General features: G+C 48.5%; 1 protein-coding gene across 1 annotated transcript in view; it reads right to left on the reverse strand.

The window, feature by feature from the left end:
- DNAH6 (dynein axonemal heavy chain 6) overlaps positions 1 to 14,515 on the reverse strand; it is a 178,265-nt gene that overhangs the window by 32,751 nt on the left and 130,999 nt on the right. The window contains exons 60-63 of the mRNA XM_054032513.1: positions 13,897 to 14,072; positions 12,918 to 13,108; positions 12,070 to 12,230; positions 3,735 to 3,823 (exon numbers count right to left, since the gene is read on the reverse strand). Of these exons, the coding sequence (XP_053888488.1) occupies positions 3,735 to 3,823; positions 12,070 to 12,230; positions 12,918 to 13,108; positions 13,897 to 14,072 (617 nt within the window). The remainder of the gene's footprint in view (positions 1 to 3,734; positions 3,824 to 12,069; positions 12,231 to 12,917; positions 13,109 to 13,896; positions 14,073 to 14,515) is intronic.

Genomic DNA, 14,515 nt, shown 5'->3' on the forward strand with positions numbered 1-14,515 from the left:
ATAGACGCCCAGGCTGGGAGGAAAAAAGAAAGGCAGCTGGAAAAATGGAGGGGAGCAGGATCGAGGACAGTGGCTGGAATGTCGCCCTTGGGCACACCCTCAAAATGCCCGCTTTGACCCCTGCTGGGAGCGGGAAGCACCAGCCTGTGTCGAGGTAGATGGCTGCTGGCCCTGACAGCACTTGTAACCCTTGCCCTTCTTATGGTAAGGCTCCTGACTAGGCTGGCTGCACTACTGATGGGGAGGCCGTGGCTTAAGTCGCTTTCTTTGCTGCCCCGGAGTGTACAGGCCCAAGGTCTTGAGTGTGGTGCGCGAGTCCTTTACCTGTGCAGCTTATCGTCTGTTTTCTCTGCAAACAGGGCCTGGCCACCGAATGGGAGGTCCTGGAGGGACTGTTGGACCCCAACCGACAAGCCCGAGGAGTGGACTGCAGCCACGCCACCCTCCTCATTACTATGGCCGAGACCATGGTCCGTGCTGCAGAATCAGCTGTGTCTGAAGCTGCCTGCAGTGCCGCCCTCACCACTCCCTGCCCCTCTTCCAGGATGGCCTGGAACTCTTTCCTGGGGTCCTCTGGGAAACATTAAAATCGTAACAGCCCAAGAGGGCCCGATGGTTCGCTACCCTCAGCTGTAGGCTTGATGACAAATAAACCTTTCTCCCCAAAGAGTCCAGCTTCTTCACCCTGGTGGTCCCTGCCTTTCCCGCTCGTTGACTGCAGGCACTACTAATGAGTTCGGGGCAAGGTGAGTATAGAAGTACTCATACCCTCTTGGGGGCACATAGTACTTGCGCTCTGCCCGCTTGGAAATTGGGGGTAGCAATGAGGGGGTCTGCCAGAGGGCTTTGGTAATTTTGGCCACCCCCTCATGAACTGGCAGCGTGACTCTAGTGGGGGCTGCCGAGCTGAGGACGTTGAAGGTGTCCGAGAACTCCTCCAGCTCCTCAGTTTCTAGCCCCAAGTTCGAGGCTACTCTCCTCAAAAACTCCTGATGAGCTTTGGCATCATCCAGGGGACCACAGGTGGGGGCCTCATGATGGCCTCATCAGGGGATGAGAAAGAGGATGTGGCTGCAGCAGGTGCCAACACCTCTGTGACCTGCTCGGCAGGACCTTCTTCCCCCAAGCACCATGGCCTCCATCTCCATGGGCGGGAGACCATGGCAGAGGGTTTTTTGGAGACTCCTAACACCGACTGATGCCCTTGGGATGGCTGCGGGAACCCCCACGGCTTCCAAGGGTGCCATCGCATGGGCCATTGACCCCGAGGCTACGACAGTCCTGTGGGTGCCACCGGAAGGACCGGTGCCGCCAATGGAGGACTTTGACCTGCCTGCAGGGGCTCTTAGTCTGACTCCAAGCCCTGGGATGAAGGGCCCTGCTCCAGATACCGGGACTGTACCGAGGCTGACCAGGTGTCTCAGTCCCAGCAGTGTCCACTGCCATGCTCTGAGTGGGATTTGTATGCGGGCGACCACGCACCGCACCGAGATCCCGGTGACCAGTGTCCGACGGATCTCCAATGGTACCCCGGCGGTCTATGCTGAACGTTTCCTGACAGGTACTGATCCACGGAGCGGGAGCAAGAGCGTGATCGATGTTGCGATGTTGAGCGTCAACACTGGTATGATAACCTATGTCAGTCGGCCCGTGACAGGTACTGAGAGTCCCGACGGAGGCTTTTGTTGGAGTGGCGTCTAACTGAAGGGTAGTGGCTATGACGCTCCCAGTACCGGGGTCGTGGGGTTGAGCGTGCCTCAATAGGTCTACGCCATACTACCGAAAACCGACGCTTCAACCCCGCAGAGCGAGGACCAGAATCTGGAGACTGGCACCGACGGCTCCAACTGGTAGGCAGCCCTATGTCCACGGCGCAGTGGCTCTGTGTGGGCAAGCACTGGCAGGACGCTCCCTGAGGTGGCAAGTGGAGCCACACTGACAGGGACCAAAGGAATGGTTCAAAGATAGGCTGACCCCTTGATTTGGGAGCTGACGTCACCGGTGTGGGCGGCACCAGGAGGGACAAGATGTGGAAGTGAAATTTCGCCTGTCTGATGGCGGCACCAGCAGGGAGCTCTGCACCAAAGCCACGAAGTCCGATCTTGCCTGCTCCAGCGCCGACTCCATAAGGAGTGCTTTAAGTCGGATGTCCCACTCTTTCTTAGTGTAAGGCTTAAAGTTCCTGCAGATGCGACACCTGTCACTGATGTGAGATTCCCCCAAACACCTTAAACAACTGGTGTGGAGGTCACTGACCAGCTTAGGCTTCCTAAAGCGGTTGCAGTTCTTAAAGCCTGGGGACCGGAGCATGCCCCGTCCCGAGCCTAAGTCCCTTTTGGGATAACTATAAACTAACTAAAACACACTAAGGGAACTAACACTAATTGTTATAACTATTTACAAAAGAAAGTTCGCAACGAGCAGTTCTAGAGAAGAAAAAGTTTGCCGAAGCAAAGGTATGTTCCAGCACCATCACGGGCAGTGAGAAGGAACGGGGGGGGGGGAAATGGGGGGCAGCGGTGCACCTTATACCGCGGCATATGCGCGCCACTCCAGAGGGCGCCAGAGCCGCTCCCCTACAGATACCAGAGGGAAAAACTTTGGCACCGGTGCATGTGGCAAGCACACACGCCTAACATGGAATGGACATGAGCAAGCACTTGAAGAAGAATAGATAGATCCCCTCCCTTGGCAGATTAGCCAGCAGCAGTAATTGTTTAGAAGGTGGTCAGAGGAGATAAAAGTTATCACCAAATTTGTTCTAGAGATCGAGTTGAGGGAGTAATGCTGTGCAAAGTACATTTAGAACTCCAAGGCGAAGCCTTGTATATTTTGATGGTGAAGACAGTGCAAAAAGATGCTTTAGAAGCTGTTCTGGAACTAGTTGAGTATGCTCTGATATCCTCAGGTGTCTGAACACCTGTCAGGTCATAAAATCATGTATACATACGCTGATCCATTTGGACAGCCTGTAAGCTGCAATGGACTGAACCCAGGCCTTATTCCCCATATGCCACAAAAAGTTTGAAGGACTTGGAGATATATATGGCCCTATATAGATAATAACTTCAGGCCCTCTGCATGTCTAAGGCATGGAGCATGACTTCGCTGGATGCTAATGAAGCTGAATAATATACCGGCGGGTTAATGGACAGATTGAGATGGAAACCAGAGACCACTTGAACCACAAAATTGGGGTGAGGACACAGGACTTAGTTACAAGAGCTGATAAAGTTGCAGCCACTTGGCAACAGAATTGGTGCATGCAGGATCAAAATTGTCTATAAAGAGCTCTGCAGGGCAGAGGTGGGTCCTTTCCTGTTTCATTCTGCATTCTCTCGAAATATCACACTCCCTCTGATGGCGTGGTTTTGGTGGTGATTGCTGAATATGTTATATTTACAGGTCACACAATGGAGAAGAGACTATGGATTTTGGACTCGGTTTGGCTCGTCAGAACTTTGGACACCTTAAATAATAAAAACCTTGAGTTTGCACTGGTTGGATTGCTGATTGTCAGCTGATCCCATTTAGTGTTTTTTAAGAAAATGACGTGTCTGACCATCCTAAATATAAGAGCAAAAGATACAAACATTCCAACTTGTATAATATGCTTTTTGGATTTTGATTAATTAGAAACTACAGATTAGACATTTGTTTTGAGATACTCTGTAAACAATTTATTTCGTCCTTGCATTGTTCATTTTGCTTAGGGTTATTTCCCAATATATTACCTTGACAGAGTTCTGAAGGACAGTGACAGGAAAGGTTTCACTAGGCATGGAACTTAAATAGAGTCGAAAGCTCTCCTGAATAGAAACATCTGAAAACCAAAAGGATAAGTACATTCACTACACTCCTGTGAAAGAGTTTACTTGTTAACATTCATACACAAATCTTAAGCAATTTGCCATGAGATCTATCTTTCCAATGACTGGAGTACTGGAACTACATATACTACCTAATGTTCATTTATGATCTGGAAGAGGGAGTAAACAGCATTATATTTAAATTACAGGGGATAATTTGGGAAGTGTTTCAAACACCAGTGAACATAAACAGATAGTAAAAAGGAACATGGAAAGCTTGGACAGTAGGGACTACAGGGAGTCAGGAGATAAAGCGAGACGAAAATGCATATGGAGAAAAATAATAAGAAATACAGATATTACTTCAGAATGAAAAACCTGAAAAGCAATAATGCTGAAAGAGATTGAGGGATGATAGCAGAAAGCTAGCTATGAGATTGCAATGGGATATGGCAGCAGGAAATGCTAATGTAATTTTGAGCTATATATGCAGAAGTATCATGTCATAAATAACACTTCCTTGGTACGTGTCTATATTGCTGCCAAAGCTGGAATGCTGGGTTCCGTTCTAGGCACCTAAGTAATAGAAAGCTACAGAAAAACTGAATGGGGTACAGAGAAAAGCAACACAATAATTAAGGGGATGGAAGTGCTGACATATAAAGAAATCGTAAAAGAACTAAATGGCTGGAATTGTCAAAGGAGTCTAAAGAAATCAGGTGGCCAACTTCCACTGACCTTCAATGGGAGTTGAATTTCTAAATGGTCTTTATGCCCACTATGCACAGCTTGGCTAAGCATTAACTTATAGGGACAGTGCAGGAGTATAACCAAACTGTGCATTACGACGGTAGAGAAAGGGTTAATAGGGAGCCAAGGAGAGGGAAAAAGCAGATCAGCTGGGCTCAATTGCAGCTGCTGCTATAGAAGGATTGGTTTTCGGAGGACTTGAGGAGGCTGGGGAGAAGGAAGCTCTCAAAGAGAGAAGAGTTCAGCTCCCTGTGAGTCTGTGAATGTAGTTGGAGAAGGCCTAGCAAGGAAAAAGGGACTCTGGTTAGTGGCTGGAGTTTTCCCATGGGAGTTGGCTGAAGCAACCCGGACCTTAATTTTTATAATGTACAAAAAACTTCACTGTGAAGCAGTTAAAGATGCGGCCGATATTACATACATGGAACAAACCCACTAAAAGCAAGGAAATGACAGTGTAAGCCAACTAATAATATACTAATATATGGAGATATAGCTATCTCATAGAGCTGGAAGGGACCCTGAAAGGTCATCGAGTCCAGCCCCCTGCCTTCACTAGCAGGACCAAGTAACAGACAGGTAATCACCTACAAGCACACACCTGGTCACTACAACAGACCACAACTTGAACTCTGCCCCGCCACAGCCTTCCTGTCTGCACATATCCTTTTACCTAACTACCCGCTTCCAAACACCATTAGTAGTGAACATTTGGCAAAGTAGTTTGGTGTGTTGGGTGGAGTAGATTGCTGAGGATTGTGGTGAATCATATGTAAATATCTCTGTGCGTCAGTTCCCAATCTGTGGATAGTGTGACAAAGTTGCTCCTCTATCTTAGTGGGTCCTGTGCTTATTGGCGGATTTTCTTGCCTCAGAGATTCACCATGTGGGTTGGGGAACAGCCCAGAGACCTTCCCCTCTGGAAGAACCCACAGTCCAGGTCAATTGGGAGGTTTGGGGGGAACCCGGGCCCGCCCTCTACTCCAGGTTCCAGCCCAGGGCCCTGTGGACTGCAGCTGTCTATAGTGCCTCCTGTAGCAGCTGCATGACAGCTACAACTCCCTGGGCTACTTCCCCATGGCCTCCTCCAAACACCTTCCTTAGTCTCACCACAGGACCTTCCTCCTGGTGTCTGATAATGCTTGTGCTCCTCAGTCCTCCAGCAGCACATCCTCTCACTCTCGCACCACAAACTGAAGTGAGCTCCTTTCTAAAACCCAGGTGCCCTGATTAGCCTGCCTTAATTGATTCTAGAAGCTTCTTCCTAATTGGCTCCAGGTGTCCTAATTAGCCTGCCTGCCTTAACTGGTTCTAGCAGGTTCCTGATTACTCTAGTGCAGCCCCTGCTCTGGTCACTCAGGGAACAGAAAACTACTCATCCAGTGACCAGTATATTTGCCCTCTACCAGACTCCTGTACCCCACTGGTCTGGATCTGTCATATATCCCTCCCCCCTGCTCAACGCCAAGGGGTTGGCCAGCTTGGGACGCCAGACAGTGCACACCTGACAAGCCATCGGCGTTGCCATGACGGCTCCCTGCTCTGTGTTGCACACGGAACTGGAAAGGTTGGAGGGATAAGAACCATCTGGTCACCCTTGTGTTCTTCTCCTTGTTCTGCTGCATCCATTGAAGAGGGGCATGGTCGGTCACGAGGACAAATCTGCGCCCGAGCAGGTAGTAGCACAATGACAAGTTTCAGAGTAACAGCCGTGTTAGTCTGTATCCGCAAAAAGAAGAACAGGAGTACTTGTGGCACCTTAGAGACTAACAAATTTATTAGAGCATAAGCTTTCGTGGACTACAGCCCACTTCTTCGGATGCATATAGAATGGAACATATAATGAGGAGATATATATACACACATACAGAGAGCATAAACAGGTGGGAGTTGTCTTACCAACTCTGAGAGGCCAATTAATTAAGAGAAAAATTTTTTTCTCTTTTTTTTCTCTTAATTAATTGGCCTCTCAGAGTTGGTAAGACAACTCCCACCTGTTTATGCTCTCTGTATGTGTGTATATATATCTCCTCATTATATGTTCCATTCTATATGCATCCGAAGAAGTGGGCTGTAGTCCACGAAAGCTTATGCTCTAATAAATTTGTTAGTCTCTAAGGTGCCACAAGTACTCCTGTTCTTCTTTTAGTAGCACAATGTTTCCATGGCCCATTTTACTCCGAGGCATTCTCTCTCCACTACTGCATATTTTTGTTCCCTGGGAAGGAGTTTCCGACTGAGGTATAGAATTGGGTGTTCCTCCTCCCCGACCATCTGTGATAGAACGGCCCCCAACCCTACTTCCGATGCATCCGTCTGCAGGATAAATTACTTGGTGAAATCAGGGGCTATCAGTACGGGGTTACTGCAGAGGGCAGTCCGTAGGCCTGTGAATGCATCCTCTGCTGCGTCAGACCATCTCCCCAGATCAGGTCCACAGGCTTTCACTAGGTCTGTCAGGGGGCTTGCCCTTGTGGCAAAGTGGGGGATAAATCGTCGGTAATACCCCACCACACCTAGGAACGCCCGGACTTGTTTCTTGCCACTTGGTCGGGGCCAATTTTGGATGGCCTCTAACTTGTTCACTTGGGGTTTTACCAAACCTTTTCCCACAATGTAGCCAAGATATTTGGCCTCTGTAAACCTACAGCGCACTTGGCAGGGTTTGCTGTAAGGCCAGCTCGCCTGAAGGTATCGAGGACTGCCTCCACCTTCTCCAGGTGGGTTTCCCAGTCTAGGGTATGAATGACCACATCGTCCAAGTAGGCAGCAGCATAACTGTTATGCGGGCGTAATAGCTTGTCCATGAGGCGCTGGAAGGTAGCTGGGGCCCCATGTAGTCCAAAAGGGAGGACAGTATATTGAAAAAGACCCTCTGGTGTAGAGGGCACAGTCTTTTCCTTTGCGTCTTCCGCAAGGGGAATCTGCCAGTGCCCCTTTGTCAAGTCTAGGGTAGTCAAGTACCAGGCATTACCCAGACGGTCCACTAGCTCATCTATGCGAGGTATGGGGTACGCGTCAAATTGGGATACTTCGTTTAGTTGCCGGAAGTCATTGCAAAATCTTGTGGTGCCATCAGGTTTGGGCACCAGCACGATTGGGCTGGACCACTGACTGTGGGATTCTTCAATGATCCCCAACTCCAGCGTTTTTTTTACTTCTGCTTTTATTTCCTCCCTTTTTGCTGCTGGCACCTGATAGGGCCACATTGTTACTCTGGCCCCAGGGTTCGTGACGATGTGGTGACCCAGGGTTCGTGACGATGTGGTGATATGTCTCGGTTGTTCGACCCGGTTTTGTCGAGAATACATCTTGGTTCCAGAAGATCATTTCAGACACCTCATTCTTCTGGTCTGGTGTTAAATCGGGAGACACTCTCACCTGTTTGGAAGGCTTGTTTTCCTGGGTTAGGTCTTTTTGGACCGTTGTGCATGCCTCTTGTTCATGCCAGGGTTTCAGAAGGTTAACGTGATAAATCTGTTCTTGTTTTCTGCGTCCTGGCTGCCGCACCTTGTAGGTTACTTCCCCCACGGGTTCAACCACCTCATAGGGCCCCTGCCATTGGCCAGAAGCTTGCTTTCTGCTCTGGGTACCAACACCATAATCCGATCCCCTGGTTGGAACTGTCGCACTTTTGCCTGGCGATTGTAATGGGTTCGCTGGGCCACCTGTGCCTTCTCCAAATGTTCCCGTACAATAGGGGTAACCCGGGCTATCCGGTCTCGCATCTGCATTACATGCTCTATTATATTTCTCCCCTCATTGGGTTCCCTCTTTCCAGATCTCTTTGGCGATATCTAGTATGCCACGGAAGTGACGCCCGTATAACTCGAAGGTGGAAAACCCAGTTGAGGACTGTGATACCTCCCGGATAGCGAACATAAGGTAGGGTAGTAGGGTGTCCCAATCCTTCCCGTCCTGACTTACCACCTTCCTTATCATAGCCTTGAGGGTTTGGTTAAACCTTTCTACCAAACCATCAGTCTGCGGATGGTAGACTGAAGTTCTCAGGGTATGTATATGGAGCAGTGTACAGAGGTCCTTCATTAGCTTCGACATAAATGGGGTTCCTTGGTCGGTTAATATCTCCTTCAGTAGCCCCATTCGGGCAAAGATCCCCACCAGCTCTTTGGCTATAGTTTTAGAGGCCGTGGTTCCGCAGGGGGACGGCATCTGGGTAGCGAGTAGCATAGTCCAAAACAACAAGTATATATTGGTGGCCCCGAGTCGTCTTCTCCAGGGGTCCCACTAGGTCCATGGCTATTCGCTCGAAGGGGACCTCTATGATGGGAAGGGGTACTAAAGGTGCCCTCAAGTGGGGACGGGGACTGTGCAGCTGACACTCCGGGCAGGAGGCACAGTACCTCCGCACTTCTTCATGTACTCTGGGCCAGAAGAACCGTCGTAGGACTCGTGCCAGGGTCTTCTCTACCCCCAAATGCCCCCCAAAAAGATGACTATGAGCCAGACTTAATACGGCGTTCTGGTGTTTTTGAGGTACTAGGATCTGCTGTACCTTCTGCCCCTGTACTGGTGCAACCAGTAAGAGATCCTTCTTCATTATGAAGTAGGGTCCTGGTCCCTGGGTTTTTCCTTCCACAGGGACCCCATCTATTTCAGTCACCTCCTTCCTAATGTTGTCATACCTTGGGTCTTCTGCCTGGTCCCATCCAAAATATCCTCTCCCGGGGCTAATCTGCCCAAGATCTAGGGTCCCAGTCTCTGTTGCCTCTACTGGTTCAGAAGCATTAGGGTGGGGGTCAGACTCAGGTGCTTCTCCCTCCTGCGTTGCCTCCTTTTCAGCTGCACGGGTCTGCCTGCCTACGAGAGCGACCCTCTGGCTTTGGGTCAGTATTCGGGTTCCCAAGGCCTTAACTGCTTTTCTTTCCCTTTTTGTCTTTCTACCCTGTCTGGGAGTGGAGAACAAATCTGGGGATATTTCAGAGAAGATTGGGGGTTGACAGTCTGCTGTGGATGCCTCACCAATTTTAGGGTCCCCATCTTTCTCCAATCCCCCTACTGGGAGTAAGTTTCCAAACCCTGGGAAGTCCCTCCCTATGAGCACCGGGAATGGGAGTTTAGGGACTACACCTGCTGCTACCTCAGTAGTGTTCCCTTAGATCTTGATTTTTACTGGGATGGTGGGGTAGTAACTAACTGTCCCATGGACACGTTATCCCCGTACGTTTAGCCTGCAGCAGCCGACTACGCTTCACGAGCTTCCCTGACATAAGCGTGATAGCACTCCCCGAATCAACCAGTGCCATGGTCCCTACACCATTTAGTTTCACTGGTCTGGTATACATATGTGGGGTTAGTGAGACCCCCACAAGGTGCATTAGGGAGCATGGATCTGCCCAGTTCCCCAGGTTACACTGCATAGGCTCCTCAGCATTGGGACACTGTGCAGCTATGTGCCCCCACTCCCCGCAGGCATAACATCTGTATGGAGCCCTAGGCGTTCCCCGGTCTCTTGGTTTGGGCAGTCTAACATCACGATCCTCTTCTCCCTCAGTGCTCCGACTCTTTGTGACCTCTGATGGGCCTTCAGCCTCTCTCTTTTTCCACCTAGGCCCTCCTGGTGGCCCAGTCACCCGAACTTTAGGGCTTGGTGCTGCTAGTTTAACCCGGGGTGCCACTTCCTTAACTAGTCGGGTCAGCTCCCTCGCTGTCCTTCACCTCTCTACCAGGGCGACAACCTCGTCATAGGTGGAGGGTTCGTTCTGGCTTAGCCAGGCATGAAGGTCTGGTGGTAGTCCCCTCATGTATCGGTCGATGACCAGAACCGCTAGTATCTCTTCCGGACTCCGGGACTCTGTTTGCAACCACTTTCGTGCGAGATGGATGAGGTCATACAATTGGGACCGCGGGGTTTTGTCTTCCTGATACCTCCAACCGTGATACTGCTGGGCCCGCACTGCTGTCGTTACCCCAGATCTGGCCAGGATCTCTGCTTTCAGCTGGGGGTAGTCTGCCGCAGCCTCTTCAGGCAGATCATGATAGGCCTTCTGGGCCTCCCCACACAGGAATGGGGCAAGGATGCCAGACCACTGATCTCGAGGCCAGGCCTCCCGTAGGGCTGTCCTCTCAAAGGCCAGAAGGTATGCCTCTACATCATCCTCCTGTGTCATTTTCTGCAGCCAATGGCTGGCCCGTATGGGCCGCGTCCCATCATGGCCGTGATTCAGTTCTGTTAGGGACTTTACCTGATTTACCAGTTCCCACAACATAGCTCTGTCTTGACTAGCCTGGTCCATCAGCAGGCGATTAGTCTCTTGCTGCAGCCACACTGCCTCCTGTTTGGCGGCTGCCTGGACATGGGTAGCCTCCTGCTGGGCCGCTGTAGCTTGTATCAGTGCCCGCACTACGTCATCCATTGTGGTGAAAAAAAATAAACCCTCTCCCTTTTTTTTGGTTTGTTTTGTTGTTATTGTTGTTGTTTTGTTTTTTGTTTTTTTTTTAAATCACCCTCCTTCTTCCGCTGCGCTGTGCACCCCAAGATCCCACCCCTGACAGCAGTGTGACAAAGTTCCTCCTCTATCTTGGTGGGTCCTGTGCTTATTGATGGATTTTCTTGCCTCAGAGATTCACCATGTGGGTTGGGGAACAGCCCAGAGACCTTCCCCTCTGGAAGAACCCACAGACCAGGTCAATTGGGAGGTTTGGGGGGAACCCGGGCCCGCCCTCTACTCCGGGTTCCCGCCCAGGGGTCTGTGGACTGCAGCTGTCTATAGTGCCTCCTGTAACAGCTGCATGACAGCTACAACTCCCTGGGCTACTTCCCCATGGCCTCCTCCAAACACCTTCCTTATTCTCACCACAGGACCTTCCTCCTGGTGTCTGATAATGCTTGTGCTCCTCAGTCCTCCAGCAGCACACCCTCTCACTCTCAGCTCCTTGCGCCTCTTGCTCCCAGCTCCTCACTCTCCCACCACAAACTGAAGTGAGCTCCTTTTTAAAACCCAGGTGCCCTGATTAGCCTGCCTTAATTGATTATAGCAGCTTCTTCTTAATTGGCTCCAGGTGTCCTAATTAGCCTGCCTGCCTTAACTGGTTCTAGCAGGTTCCCGATTACTCTAGTGCAGCCCCTGCTCTGGTCACTCAGGGAACAGAAAACTACTCATCCAGTGACCAGTATATTTGCCCTCTACCAGACTCCTGTACCCCACTGGTCTGGGTCTGTCACAATAGGGATAATATTTCCCTGTCTTACAGGCTGTTGGCATTCTGAGGATAAATTCATTAATGTGAATATATTCTTTAATACACGTGAGGTGAACAGATACAATAGTGAACGCCTATAAACAAGCAAATGAAGCTAATAAACAAATGAGCACTACAGCGCATAGAATAAGGGTAATACTCTCTAACAGGATGAGCAATTTCTTAATCCTACAGACGACCTTTTCTTTGGCTCTTTCCCTTCTCATCGGCAAGACAAGGCAAAAGCACACTTCTGATTTGGCACTACCTTCAGGGAAGCAGATTGTATTGTAGAAGGAAAATGACATACTTGGCTCGGTAAAGCTTTTTATAAGCTCCTCCATAGCTAACATCCATGAAACTGCTAGATGACAGTTTTGCAGAAAAACCCAATTTCCTGTTTTCATTGCATCCTTTATCAGCTTTTCTGCAATAGGTCCTTGCCCTTGCCCGAGTGAAATTGACCGTACCCTGAAACAGAGAAAATTTTGTCAACGTTCGTGATGCAAATATCTGAACATATAGTGAGTTTTGAAATGGTAGGTTTTTTAGGATTTGTAGCTTTTAAAGATAGTGGCCAAAATTTCCTAACTTGGGTGCTGAAATTTAGGCTTCTCAATACATATTTAGACCCCAAATAAAAGTGGCCTAATTTTCAGAGGTGCTGGGCACCTACAAATCCACTGAAGTCTGTGGGAGCTGAAAGTGCTCATAATCTCTGAAAACTGTACCAATGTAATTTCGGTGCCTAATATGGTTTTAGGAGTCTGATTCGACAGCTTTGGCTATTATTACAAATATAGAGATCTCTGAAACATAGCTATAGTATATAGTTTGGAGGAGAACTAAAATAACATATTTTAACATACATTAATGTATAGAGAGAGTGAAATCCTGAGCCCACTAAAGTCAATGGTAAAAGTCAGTGGGGCCCGCATTTCACCCACAGACAGTACATGTTACAGTATAACTCAATGGAATAAATGTACAAGCATAAGAGGGTGGAATTTTCAAAGAAGACTAGAGGAATTAGGTACGCGGGTTCCCTTAAAATCCTTAGGGTTCTTTGATACCTGATACCCAGTTTCCTTAAACTCCTTGGGGTCCTTTGAACATCCCAGCTGAATACCATGTCTAAAAAAACTATGTACTTTGTACCGTTCTGAATATCCTCGCTCTTTTGCGAACCTCTGGAAAGCTCCCATGGGGTCAGAGCCTGTGCTTAGGATAAACACCAGAGGCGTTGAAGAGGACATGTCTTGATAAAGAGTTCCCAAGTCAACTGGGGGATTCTCTATGAATTGTTTTCCAAGGTTCTCTATTACAAACTCAGTAAGTGCAGAGACCACCTGAAAATATGAAAACATACCAATTTACGAACAGAAAGAGGCCCAGAGAACAGTATTTACATTCGACTGTATAACCCTTCCAGGCCAGGACTGTATCTTTGTATGTCTTTGTACAGTACCATCAGGCCCAGTCTTCACTGGGGCAAATACAAATAACAAAGACTAATTTAATCAGTGGTGAAAATCATCAATCCTCCAAGTTCAAAATCATTACGATCCCTTCAAGCAACCACCTCCCGAAACCCATAAACAGAAAACATTCACTGCATTCTGTTAACTCAAACACGCCTCAGTTAGTACTAGGGGCATTTCAAAAAGTTTGATTCAACATCCAAAAAGTTTGGATAAGATCATAAGAATTGGCAAACTAGAACTGGCCATGATCCACAGAGGCATGTGAGTAGCCCCTATGAAGTCAAACTTCCCACTGCACTCTTAAATTCACAGACTTTGCAGCAGACCCATAGTAAATATAAATTAATTACGAAGGGAGAGATTGTGACTGGTACAAGGACCCTCTCCATCCTGCCACCCATGGGCCAGTCACAAATCTCAGTCCCTCTACTTGGAAGAGTACAGACATCGCACTTGCGGCAGATTCACAAAGTCCCAAAGAAGCTAGGGAAGGCGTAGACCAGTCTAGCCCTCTTCTCCATACAGATCCAAGCTTCCATTGGGAAGGTCCATCTCTGTATCATCCCCTCTTCAAGCCAACATCCAAATGACACAATTTTGCAAATTCTTGTAGCTTTGGTGTGGATGTAAATTTCTGTACAATTGGATTTTACCTTTTCTTCCATAAAGCTTTTCACAATAATTAATTTCTGAAACATGCTCAGTCTTGTGTCCCAGGAAGCTTTCGTTGTGCCTTCCTTTTTTTCTTCTTCAGTTTGCTCTGCAGAAGGGGCGGGTTCAGAATCATACGTTTCCGACGTTTCTGGGTTGACACGAATTTCAAGGCACCCTACAAATGACGTGGTCATTAGCAGTGTCTTAAATTTAGAATTTGCCAAGCACAAACCGTTCACAATGATACGATGATATGTAAGAGCAAATTTTCAAAAAGGCAAAGGCTCTCTTTTGTACATGAGTTAAAGGCCTAACTGGCTCTTTGCATGCAATCATGGTGACTGTGTGACCAGCTGTAGGATTCTATTTTGGGGACAGACAATGTTGGATTAAGGCATAGGCATGCTAGGCTCCTGCCGTCACATAATTATGGCAGAATCTGAGCTTCAATTTTTTGTAAGTGGCTTTCTATCTCTCATGGTTTCAAAAAAAAAAAAAAAAAAAAGCTTGAAAAGGTGACCCAAGAGTAACTGAGATGTCTGCCAGAGCTTGCAGAGAGCCTAAAACAATAGCTCTGAGGGGGTAAGCTGCCCCATTCATCTTAATCAGGTTTTTCCT

The sequence above is a fragment of the Malaclemys terrapin genome, chromosome 6, assembly GCF_027887155.1.
Source record: "Malaclemys terrapin pileata isolate rMalTer1 chromosome 6, rMalTer1.hap1, whole genome shotgun sequence".
Taxonomy (NCBI): Eukaryota; Metazoa; Chordata; order Testudines; family Emydidae; genus Malaclemys; species Malaclemys terrapin.